The sequence below is a fragment of the Athene noctua genome, chromosome 17 (genome assembly GCF_965140245.1).
Source record: "Athene noctua chromosome 17, bAthNoc1.hap1.1, whole genome shotgun sequence".
In the NCBI taxonomy this organism is placed as follows: Eukaryota; Metazoa; Chordata; class Aves; order Strigiformes; family Strigidae; genus Athene; species Athene noctua.
In genome coordinates, this window is record NC_134053.1 from 1,546,506 (window position 1) to 1,558,423 (window position 11,918).

The 11,918-nt window shown below is 62.7% G+C and overlaps 2 protein-coding genes across 2 annotated transcripts; both read left to right on the forward strand.

The window, feature by feature from the left end:
• The first annotated feature begins 1,259 nt into the window (after positions 1-1,259).
• On the forward strand, positions 1,260-9,278 carry LOC141967338 (sodium-dependent serotonin transporter-like). Its single transcript, XM_074921020.1, has 13 exons — positions 1,260-1,479; positions 3,057-3,191; positions 3,268-3,487; positions 3,716-3,854; positions 4,096-4,230; positions 4,860-4,963; positions 5,493-5,620; positions 5,898-6,010; positions 6,411-6,542; positions 6,683-6,782; positions 6,963-7,063; positions 8,070-8,237; positions 8,662-9,278. The coding sequence occupies exons 1-13, from the start codon at positions 1,260-1,262 to the stop codon at positions 8,740-8,742; spliced, it is 1,776 nt and encodes a 591-aa protein (XP_074777121.1). The 3' UTR covers positions 8,743-9,278.
• Positions 9,279-10,036: 758 nt separating this feature from the next.
• C17H12orf76 (chromosome 17 C12orf76 homolog) lies at positions 10,037-10,620 on the forward strand. Its single transcript, XM_074921089.1, has 2 exons — positions 10,037-10,163; positions 10,332-10,620. Exons 1-2 carry the CDS (start codon positions 10,061-10,063, stop codon positions 10,415-10,417), a joined length of 189 nt encoding a protein of 62 aa, XP_074777190.1. The 5' UTR covers positions 10,037-10,060; the 3' UTR covers positions 10,418-10,620.
• The last annotated feature ends 1,298 nt before the right edge of the window (positions 10,621-11,918 follow it).

Sequence of the window (11,918 nt, forward strand, 5' to 3'; positions counted from 1 at the left end):
CCCCGGCAGAGCCGTGTCCCTGTCCCGGGGTGACAGCAAGGCCCAGCCTGTCCAACCTGACTCGCCGCAGCCACCCGGAGCACCGGGTCCAGCACCAGCCCCCGAGCTGCTTGGTCTGACAGCCCCACAGCCAGGGCCAGAAACACAAAAAAAAAAAAAAAAAAAAGTGTTTTTAAGTGGATGTTTCTAATGGGTCTCCATGCGTGTGCCTGAAGGATTAACAGTGTCCAGAGGTTTCCCGTGCTGGGCAGACGCCGGGCGGCTGCGTCACGTCGTCACAGCAACCTGCCAACCCTGGCCCTAAGACCGGCGGTTCCTGGTTTGATCCCTTCTGTGGTTTCTTTTAATTACAGATGAGGGTGCCTGCTAAAGCTGGGGCTGGAGCACCCTGGAGCCCTGAGAGCAGCCGATGGCCCCGGGCTCGCTCAGCACTGGCCCCCCTGTGTCACGGCCGGGGACAAGACACGGGGGCCTGCCCGGGCTGTCAGCCTGCACGGGCACGTTTCGTTTGTGACAAAATTCACTATTAAACTGTCAAACAAGAGAGCAATGGCTGTTGGTACGCTGCCATCCCCTCCCTGATGGCGTCTGAGCTGGAAGAGTTATTTCACTTCTAACAACTCGCCCCCCCCCTCCCCGTGCTACAGAAACCCCCCGGCAAGTCCGTGAGGACAGACGGGGCGATGCGGGACGGCTCAGACCCGGCAGCTCCGGCAGCTCGAGGGGCCGGTGGGCTCACGGCGAGCGCTGGCCCAGTTCGTGCCCTGCACTTGCCTCGTGGCCAGGGGCCATTTCCAGGCCCCACACACTTCACAGGGACCTTCCCCTGCAAGAACGAGGGGTCACCTGCCTTTGGGGGGGTCCGGTGTCATCACTCGCAGAGTAGTAACTGCAGAATACACCAAGGAGAAAGAAATTTTGTCAGGAGGAAGGAGCACCACCTCTGCGTGCACACACGGCCCCGGTTCACCACCCCGACCCCGACACGCACCCACGGGGGGCAGCGGGGGCAGAGCCGCCTGCGGTGAGGCTGGTCCCCGCGCCTCAGCCCTCCGCTCGGAAAACTGCTCCCCCCTCCTGCCTTTGATCAGAGGATGGGTTTCTCTGCCGCCGCTCCGTGCTGTGGGTTTCCAGCGGGAGGTGGGGAAGCGCAGTCAGCCTGACCCTCCCCTCCTCGGATCTGTCATCAGCAACAGAAAAATCCTTCCCGTCCCCAAGTTACTCAGCCTGAACCCTGCAGGATTTGCCGGGGCAGCAGGATGGCAGAGCAGCCCTGCCCGGCGCCCGCCGCCAGCCCACCCTGGCAGGGCACAGCCCCCCGCCCGGCTCCCCCACCCAGCCCCACACCCCCGGGGCCACAAGCCCACCCCAGGGACAAGTGGAGCAAAAAAATGGATTTCCTGCTCTCGGTCATCGGATTCGCCGTCGATCTGGGCAACGTCTGGCGGTTCCCTTACATCTGCTACCAAAACGGAGGGGGTAAGGACGCTGCTGGGATTATTTAAGTCTTCTTTTGGAGGAAAGAAATCTGTTTTCCATCTTTCCAATTCTGAGAAACTCGCTCTTTCTCTTCTTTCTCTGTCTCTAGCTGCTCCTCTCTGGACAGGGCAGTTTAGAGACCGACCCGACTTCTCCTGACCTCTGTCTCTTTTCTGTTTTGTGTCTTTCTCCATTCCAAATCCCCCATTCACTCCTTCCCCGGCGTCATTCGCTCCTTCCCCGGCACGGTTAGAGGTGCCTTAGCAGCTCTAGGATCACAAAGAGAAAACTAGCCTGGTCCAAACTGCATAAAAGGATTAAGAATCTGCAGATTTGGGGTGGGGATGTTCGTACCCTTTATGATATTGTGACTCCGGGGAAGCATCCTTCCTGGTGGTTCCATACAACCCTCGCAAGCATCCCAGCCGCCGACAGGGCTCGGGGCGTTCAGTCCTGGGAGTGATCAACAGAAAGTTAAGATACAAAAGCTCCATGAAGCAAAAAAACCTCGAGTAAGTGACAACGAAATAAATTGCTTTAAATAGAGCAGAGTAGAAAAAAAAAAAAACCACCTTGCATGGAAATTAAAAACGAGGAATGAAAATTTTGTGCTGTTTGCAAAAGCACAGTGGATTTAATTGCCAAAGTCGGCGTTCGGGTAACATCCTCTACTGCTTTGGAAAATTAGGAGGAGATAATTAGTACCATACTCAAGGCTAAAATGTGGATCCCAGGTGCCCACACTGAAGCACAGCTATTTGTGATTTACTCCTGCGGGACTCGGAGAAAACTTTAGCCACTCTTCTTTGATGTGGCTCGGGCAGACGCTTTCCTCCCCCTGCCCAGGAGGGTGAGGGCTTCCACCAGCAGCTCGTGGCAGGGTCAGGACGGGCCCGCAGAGCGGGAGCGCTGGGCCAGGCCGGGGCTGGGCTCCCCCGCCAGCTGGGGACGTCCCTAGAGGAGAACCCTGGAGGGCTGTTGGCAGGAGCACGGGGCCAGCAGCCCTGCCTGGCAATCGGGGGGGGTGCAGGAGGGTGCTGGGGGTGCTGCCCCACCCGCCTCCCCCAGCGCTTGGAGGGCTCTGAGAGAGAGGAGCTGTGGGGGTTAAATTAACTAATCCCAGCAGAGCGGTTCTGAGGAGCCGGTTCCCAAACCTCCATGGGGCACCAGCGTAGGTGACATGGTTATGAATAATGCAGATTACAGCGTTAATTATTTGTGTCTTGGGGTGACTGTGCACATTCAGTGGGACTTTCTCCAAAACTCCTCTAGACCTGAGAGGTGTTGGTGCCCCATCCCCTGCACCCCGATGGTTTCTGTGGCTCTTTGTACCCTCCTGGCCACACGATCCCCCCCCGGCGAAGGGAGCCCGGGAACCTGGGGCACCGAGCGGGGTCCTCACCCCCATGACCCGCTCTGAGCGGACCTTTTGCAAAACACCTTTACAAACACGCATCCGAAGCTGCGCCGGGTCCCGTCCTGGCAGCGTGGGGAGGGAGGGTGGTGGCAGACCCCCCCTGCTCGCCCGCAGCCTGCCTGGGCTCGGTGGTCAGCGCCGCTCTGCTGCTCGCCTGCAGGAGCCTTCCTCATCCCATACACGCTGATGGCTGTTTTCGGAGGAGTGCCCCTCTTCTACATGGAGCTGGCCCTGGGGCAGTTCCACCGGACGGGCGTCATCCCCATCTGGAAGCGCATCTGCCCCATCTTCAAAGGTAAGAGACCCCCAGCGCACGCGGGGCCTGGGCTGGACCAGCGGGGGCTGCTGAGTTTGCCCCCCTCTTTCCCCAGGCATCGGCTTTGCCATTTGCATCATCGGCCTCTACGTCTCCTTCTACTACAACACCATCATTGCCTGGGCTCTCTACTACTTCTACTCGTCCTTCTCGGGCACCCTGCCCTGGGCGAGCTGTGACAACCCCTGGAACACGCCCGACTGCACCAACTACTTCGGGAGGAGCAACGTGACCTGGACCAACTTCTCCAGGTCCCCTGCTGAGGAGTTTTACACGTAAGCGCACGCATGTCCTTGGATGGGTGATGTGTTTAAGCCGGGGCACATCCCCGGGGGGGTCTGCCGCAGGGGGAGCGGGGCCGAGGAGCAGGTTCTCACGTGGGGATGCTCTTGGGGAGCTCATGGTCCCCGTTCCCAGAGTGCTGGGGCGCTGCCTGCCCAGGGCTGAGCCTCCCAGGGCAGAGCTGAGACACCCTCCCCGGCCGTGGGGATCCCTGCCCGCAGGAGGAAGGTCCTGGAGATCCAGAAATCCGGGGGTCTGTACGATGTAGGGGGGATTCACTGGCAGCTGCTCCTCTGCCTCTTCCTCATCTTCACCATCGTCTACTTCAGCCTGTGGAAAGGGGTGAAAACCTCTGGGAAGGTAAGAAAGAGGGGCTCCGGCTCCAGCCATGCCGGAGCCCTGGGCACGTGGGGGCTTGCAGCCGGGCACGCAGCGTCCCCACCGTGGCCAGGGCCAGGCAGGAGGGCCCAAGCCCTGGTGAAGCTGCTTAACCAAGGGGTGTTGCCTCCTCCCGGCACCCCAGCACCAGGCCAGGCCCGACGCGGGCGGTTTGGGTGCTGGGAGGAGCAGCTGTGGGGGTCTGAGGGCCGCGTCTCTCCAGGTGGTGTGGGTGACGGCCACGCTGCCCTACGTCGTCCTCCTCATCCTGCTGGTCCGGGGGGCCACCCTGCCCGGCGCCTGGAGGGGGGTCGTCTTCTACCTGCGCCCAGACTGGGGCAAGCTCCTGAGCACCGCGGTGAGTGCGCGGCGGGACCCCCGGCTGCCCCCCCCGCAGCACCCAGAGCCCTCCCCAGCACACACACCCACCCCTCTGGCCCCGCAGGGCGACGGGCCCCTTGTTCCTACAGAAACAAGACGCCCTGGACAGGCTCTTGGAAATGTAAATCTATAATTGAATCACCCATCTCATCGCCGCTGGGTTTTGTTTGCGCCGTGTTCTCGCCCTGGCCTGACAATAGCCTTCCTGTGGGTAATTACCAGGCAGCACTTGAGAATTCTCATTAAAGGGAATCAGGGCTGCACTGCTGCAACCAACCCGCCCGGGTAGGAGGGGGCATGGGGGTCCTGGGGCTCCCCTTGACTTTGTCCCTGCTCCAGGCACGGGGGAACACAGATGGTGTTGCTTAATTCTGCTGCTGCAGGACCCCGGGGTGGAAACGAGCTCCCTCTGTCCCGTGGCAGCTCCGGGACATCTCACGGGGTCGGGGCAGGCAAAAGAGGAGGTTTGGCAGCGTGTGCCAACGCCGAGCCCATCCCTGTGCCATGGGGTGGGCACATGCCAGGGGTGGGCACATGCCAAGCGGCACCTCCCAGCCCCGGGGTCCCCTGCCCGTTCTCCAGCCTGCCTGTCGCTTCTCCTGCCAGGTTTGGGTAGATGCAGCTGCACAGATTTTCTTCTCCTTGGGCCCTGGATTCGGTGTCCTCCTCGCTCTGGCCAGTTACAACCATTTCCACAACAACTGCTACCGGTGAGCTCCCGCAGCCGTGGGTCCCTGCGGGCACGGGGGCTGCGCCGGCTCCTGCTGCGGAGCCACGTCCCGTCGGCTCCTGCACCGCGGGCTGAGCATCCTTCCCCATTTTACGGAGGGGTTTGGTGTGGGGAGCCAGGGGAGGGAAGTGGCGGGAGTACAGGCGACCAGGGCAGCCAGGCCGGGGCGAGAGCTGAACCAGAGGGGGGTTTCTGTGCCAGGACACGTCTTCTTGGCCGTAACAAGCGCCAGGCCCCGAGGGAACGGCCTCAAGCTGCCCAGGGCAGGGTCAGGCTGGCTCTGAGGAAGGATTTCTGTGCAGAAGGGGCTGTTGGGCGTTGGAATGGGCTGCCCAGGGCAGGGGGGAGTCCCCGGGATCCCTGGAGGGGTTGAAGAGTCGGGCTGAGCCAGCGCTGAGGGATCTGGGGCAGTTGGGAACGGTCAGGGGGAGGGTCATGGTGGGGCTGGAGGAGCTGCAAGGCCCTTTCCAACCCGGATGATTCTGGGATTCTCGCTTTCTGCCTTCCAGGGATGCGCTGGTCACCAGCGTGGTGAACTGCCTCACCAGCTTCCTCTCGGGCTTCGTCATCTTCACCGTGCTGGGCTACATGGCCGAGATGAGGGACGTGGAGGTGGAGGATGTCGCGAGAGATAAAGGTTTGCCCCATCCAGCGCAGCTGCCCCATCCCCGCCCCGCTGTGCCCAGCTGCCCCCGGGCTCCGTGCGCTGCTGCAGCTGATGGGGGCCGGGGGGTGGACGGTGCTGGGGCCGGCCAGGGCGCGGGGGCTTGTGCCTGGGAGCGCAGGGCAGCGGGTGTCCAGCCCCTGTACCCCAGCCGGGGCTGGGCACGGCCGCTCTGGCTTTGGGGCATCATCCCCACACGCCTTCCCACCACTGCTGGGGAATGGCAAACCAGCCCAGTGTCCCTTCCTAGGGCCAAGCCTCCTTTTTATCACCTACCCTGAAGCAATTGCCAACATGGTGGGATCCACCTTCTTCGCCATCGTATTCTTCCTGATGATGATAACACTGGGGCTGGACAGCACGGTAGGGAACTCCGACGAGCACAACAGACCGTGTCCCACGGGGCACAGCGGGGTGACAAGGGGACCTACGGCCTCGGGAAGGAGGGCTGCCTGCCTGAGCCCTCCCAGCGCGGGCATGCAGCCCCCCTCGGAGTCTGCCCCCTCCTGGCAGGGAGTTGCAGAGGGCCAGGAGGTCTCCCCTCAGCCCCCTCTTCTCCAGACTAAACCCCCCCTGCGATTGCTGACACAAGCCAGGATGCCACTGGCCTTCTCGGCCACCTGGGCACACTGCTGGCTCCTGTTCAGCCAGCTGGCAACCAACCCCCCCCCCCCCCCCCCCCGGTCCTTCTCTAAGGTTTTATCCAAGAACAGGACTGGCCCCACAATTCGTTTCTCTGCCTCACGCCATGTTTCCTTTGCAGTTCGGGGGCCTGGAGGCCGTGATCACGGCCGTGATGGATGAGTACCCCCAGGTCCTGGCTGGGCGGCGGGAGGTCTTTGTCCTCGGCCTCATCACAGTCTGTTTCCTGGGCTCCCTGAGCACCCTCACCTACGTGAGTCCCGCCGGGCACCGCTCTGCTCTCATCCCCACCACTCACCCACTCGTTCCTCCAACAACCCCCGGCGCGGGGCTTTGCCAATGAGCATCCCCTCGGGGTCTGCAGCCGCCATCCCCTCCCTTGTGCTCTTCCAGGGGGGCGCCTACGTGGTGAAGCTGCTGGAGGAGTTTGGTGCTGGCTGCTCGATCCTGGCAGTGGTACTACTGGAAACGATAGCTGTCTCCTGGTTTTATGGTAAGAAACGGCCTCTGATATGAAAAAACATCCTGCAGGCACTACACGTGTGTAAGTGCTGGGGCTTGGGGGAAGAAGCACATGTGGGACTGGCATGGGGCACGCAGGGCGTCGTGTCCGTGTCCCTGTAGCCACGTCCTCGGCGGGTCTCCGGGGCCGTGACAGCTCTCTCCTCCGCAGGGATACAGAGGTTCTCCCACGACGTGAAAGCCATGCTGGGCTTCACCCCGGGGCTCTTCTGGAAGGTGTGCTGGGTCGCCATCAGCCCTGCCTTGTTAGCGGTGAGTAGCTGCAGCCTGACCTAGAGACCGGCCTGGCAACCCCCCTCCGAACGCTGCTCTGCCCTCCTCAGCTGCTGCTGCCACGCAGCTCCCCGGGCGCGGGGTGAAGGAGGTGGAGCAGGGTCCCGGCGGGGGCTGGCGGGCCTCGTGCCAGCCCTCCCTGCCCGCTCCCCACGCCGCGGCTCCGGCGATGGGCAACGACAAACTGCCCGCAGCCTCCGCAACGGCGGGTTGCACCAAGGAAAGCAGCTGGAAATACATTTTCCAGCCTCTTCTGCAGCTTCAGGGGAAAGCAGGGAGCCGGCAGCTGGGTGCTCACACGGGCACAAGTGCAGCCTCGTTTCACCCTCCTGGGCCGTGGGTTCCTGCGCTGCGTGAGCGGCCACGGGGGGGGCTCTGGGGGCAGCGCGGGGCTGTGTGCCGGGCTGGATCCGTCCCCTTTGAAACGCCAGCTCCCCCAGCACTTCAAAGGCTGCTGTCTGCGAGAGGCAGAGGGGCCTAATCTCTCCAGATCTGCAGGAGAAGAGGCCTTGTGAGGATTAATTACAGCTCGAAGTGCTTTGCCCAGGTTATTAAGAGAGAAGTGTTATAATCAAAGCAGGCAGCAAACGATTCCAGTTCAGCACAGGGACACGCAGCCTGCGCAGGCCACCGTCTCGGCGGGGTTTGTGAGGTGAAGGCCTCCCAGCCCACGCCTGGCGAGGGGTGACAGCCTGGGAAACGTCCCCGCAGTGTCCACGCTGGCCCCCCGCGGGGAGGGAAGCAGCGGCGGCAGCGGGACAGCCGGTGTTCACCGACAGGACGAGCCGGGGCTGGGGCGATGCCACGGCCCACCTGGGTGCCCGGCTGGCCCAGAAGAGCTTTTCTGGACACCCACATTGTGGTGGTGGGGGGGTGTTGCCGCTGTACAGCCCTGCGCTGCTTGTGCCAGGCAGTGGGGCACATCCTGCCGCGGTCTGGCCCCGCGAGCATCCTCCCCTAACGACCCCCGCTTCGTTCGTTACAGTTCATCGTGATCAGCTCCCTCCTGGAGCAGCCGCCTCTGACGCTCTTCGACTACCAGTACCCCGAGTGGAGCATCTCGGTGGGGTCCCTCATCGGAGCCTCGTCCTTTGTCTGCATCCCTGTCTACATGGTGTACAAGCTCGTCTGGACACCGGGGTCCCTCAAGCAGGTGAGGGGCGGGGTGGGCGATCCACAGCCCCTGTGCGGGCTGGGGGTGGGCAGGGACCCCCACCCGGGTCAGCCCCAGCCCAGGGCACTGGGCAGACGGTTGATGCCTCCTCAGCATCTTTGTACATGTGGCAATTCAATCGCGCCTGGATTGCTGCTTGGAAAAGGGCTCAGAGGAGAGTGGCTCAAGGGCCTGATAATTTTACATCTTATTTCTGAAGCTGTGGTTTTGTCTGGGAGGCAGCGGGGCTACCGTCACCCCTGCTCTCAGCCCAGCTTTGGGACATCTCCTGCCCGCTGCTGCAGCGAGCGAGGTTGTGGTGGGGACAGCTTTGGCGTGGCAGAGCAGGGCAGGCAGCCCCAGACCTCGGTGCAGGAGGGAAACCCATTACCACCTTTTTTCTTTGCCTGCTTACACCCTCCAGCGCCTCGCCGTCTGCATTCGGCCAGAGAAAACAACACGGGGCCCCCAAGCCGAGGCGGTGTGCATGTCACCCGCCCCGTAGCCTGGTGGTGGCACATCCCTGGGGGACCCTTCCTGCTCCTGCCCCACCAGAGCAGCGGGACAGGCAGAAGAGAAGCTGCCGTCACCCTCCCCACAGCAAACCGCCCCTCGCGTCTCCCCCGGCGGCTGCACGTGCCGGCGGCAGCTCCATCGAGTCCAACGAGCGTCTCGATGGAAGCGGCACGGCCAGCACGGCCTGGAAAACCTCTGACCCACGGCAGGGCCCCGCCGCTGCGTCCCGTGGGCTGGGAGCGAAGTTCTGGAGGCGAATCCCGACTCCTGGCGAAGACGGAGGCGCAGCGGCGGGGAATCGCCGTCCGACGGCGCAAGCCCTCACCACGCCCGGCTCAGGGACGCAGGCGGCCTGGCCTCAGCCCCGAGCAGCGCGTGCCCTCGGCCCCGAGTGACATGGAAAATAAACCCGCTACCAGCCACTAGGAGATCAGACAAGGGAGAGGAGCCGGAGCTCGCTGAAGCGCCGCAGCTGAGAGCACAGGGCCAGGCTGGGGGAGGTCGCTGCCCTGACACACAAATATTTCGTTCTGTTGCAAAAAGCAAAAGTCTGGTAAATAAATTATGTGGGCCCCCCCCAAGGAGCGCGCGGGTGCAGCAGGGCTGGTCGGTCCCTCCCGCCGCCCCGCTGCGGCAGCTCTGCTGAGCCAGGGGGGTCAGCTGTGGGAGATGAGGTGGCCCGCGGCATTTTGAAAAAGAAAATGCTGTAACACATCTCATTCACAAACCAGATACTGGGGTCGGGGTGAAGCAGCCACCTGCCGCCTCCCCCCGAATGTGACGTCGCTTCCAAGGTGGCCTCAGCCACGCGGCCTCGAGCGCTCTCAGCAGCTCCTGGGCCTACGAAACGCTCCCCAGCGCCTGCCCCCCCCAACGCCCTCACCCCCCCGTCCCCTCCCCGCGGCTCCCGCGCTCGCTCAGGGCGATGCAGAGCGAAGTGGGGGTGTAGCTGAGAGCTGGGGGATTGGGGGGGGCACAGGGGGCTGCGGGGAAGCACTTGAGGCTTGTGGGGGCACATGGGATTAAGGGGGGGGGCACAGGGGGCTGGGGGATACACACGGGGTTAGGGATACGCATGATGCTGGGGGAAGACACGGGGATTTGGGGGGGCACATGAAGCACACGGGGGTGCAGACCCCCCCGGGACGGCTCCCCGACCCCCCCCAGCCCATCCCGGCCGGTAACACCGGAAGGTCGGGCCCGGCGGGGCGGGGCGGCGGAAGAGGAAGGGCCGGGCCGGGCCCACAAAGGCCCGGGGGGGGGTGACGGTCAGGGAAGGGGGCGGGGGGGGGGATTGGCCGGTGGCGATGGCGTTGGCGACTGTGAGGGGCTGGGCGCTGGCCGCGCTGGCCCTGCTGGCCCCGGCGGAGCGCAGCCGGCCCTACGCGGTGCTGCAGAAGCAGAACCTGGGTAAGGAGCGACCGGGGGCTGGTTCCAGACCCGGCAGCAGCGCTTGGGCATCGTTCTGCTTGGGTTTTGATTTATTTATTTTTAAAGCTCGATTTTGGGGCGACGCCCCAGGGTTCGGGGAGCGGGGGGGTGGACGCATTCACACCCTAACGTGTCGCCCTCCCGCAGTGCTGCTGGGCAGCATCCTCAGCGCCCTCCTGCTCACCATCATCCTCATGGCCGTCTGCGTCTACAAGCCCGTCCGGCGGCGGTAGCGGGGCCCGGGGGGGTCCCTCGGCGTCAGGAATCGCCGCCCTGCCCGGTCGCACCGCCCGGCAGCGAAGGGGGGGGATGTCCCGTGGATTCCCCCGTCGCCGTCGAGGATTCCTGCGTCGCCTCGACCCGTGCAGCCTCGCGTGGCTCCGTCGGGACGGCCCGGCTGGGCGCTGGAAATCAATCACACACACACACACACACCCCCCAAAAAAAAAAATAAAAAAATCACACCCCTGGTCCTCGGCAAAACGCCGGCTGGGCCAACGCGGGGGGGGTGTGAGGCAGGGCTGCAGGTTCCTGCCAAAACGCAGAGTCTGGGCGAGGCGGCTCTGACACGATGCGCTCCAGAGCGGCCCTGGGTCAGGGGGTGCCCCCGGAGCCTCGGGGGGGGCTGCGGGGACTGCTCCGCTCCCCGGGGCGGGTGGGCAGGAGAACGCGGCCAGACTGTCAGCATCGCACCCGAGGAGCCGGCCCCCGCGCTGGACGACACCACGTCTGATTCTGCTTTCTGAGGAATTCTGTCCCTTGAACGTCGAGTCGGGAGAGCGCAGCCTTCAGAAATAATCCCAAGGCAAAAGCTCGGCAGCCCGCGGCGGCTCCCAGCAAAGCTCAGCCAGGTCCTGGTGCGGCTGCTCAGGGCCCCGCGCGTCCCTCCCGGCCTTCGCTTTAACTCTGCCAGAGCAGCCACCGAGAGCCTCGCACCAAACAGCGGCTGCTGAACCCGCAGGGGCTGGGGACGGGGGTCTGTGGCTCACGCTGGGCCCCGGGGGTGGGTTTGTGCTCCCCAGCACGTCCCTGGGAAAGGGGAGCTGGGGGAAGGCTGCGAGCCAGGCGGGCGCTCGAGGCCTCCGGGCTCAGGTTTTGGGGAGAACTGAGTGTTTAAGGCCCAGCCAGCCCCGTTCTGTGCGTTTTCAGTGATGAATTCAAGTGTTTACACTGAAATCACACTTGCGTATGAATGCTGCTATTTTGGTTTGCACTGCTACGAGTAGTAACTGGATTTAGCTTATTATTACTTCAGTATTTAACATAGGGGTGTTTTGGCTAGTAATTTATTTAATGTTTTAAAACTTTAACCTCCAGAATGATTGTGTTGACTTGTTGTCTAAAACCTTGTGCTGCATCTGACCTGTTTTCTGTTCAGTTTGCTTTAAAAGACACTGACCACTCTCATTGCAATGGGGGATTCTCTTTGCTGCTGTTACTAGTAAAATGACAGGAGGAGGCTGACCTAGAACAGACCCAATCCCCAATCTAAGTGAAACATGAAGCAAGGTAACACTGTTCTATTGCTTTCTGAGCCTTTTTTTTTTTTTTTTTTTTCAATCCCCAAATCCTGTATCCCTGATTTCTCTCACCTGATGCGAAGCTGGGTCTGTAGCTGGTGGGTCGAGCTGGCAGCCACAGCTCTGCCTTCCCCGCAGCAGCGTTCCTGTTTACGTTCATTCTTCACTCCCTGCTCTGTCTCTCTGTACAAATAAAAAGCTAAGTCAACAATCC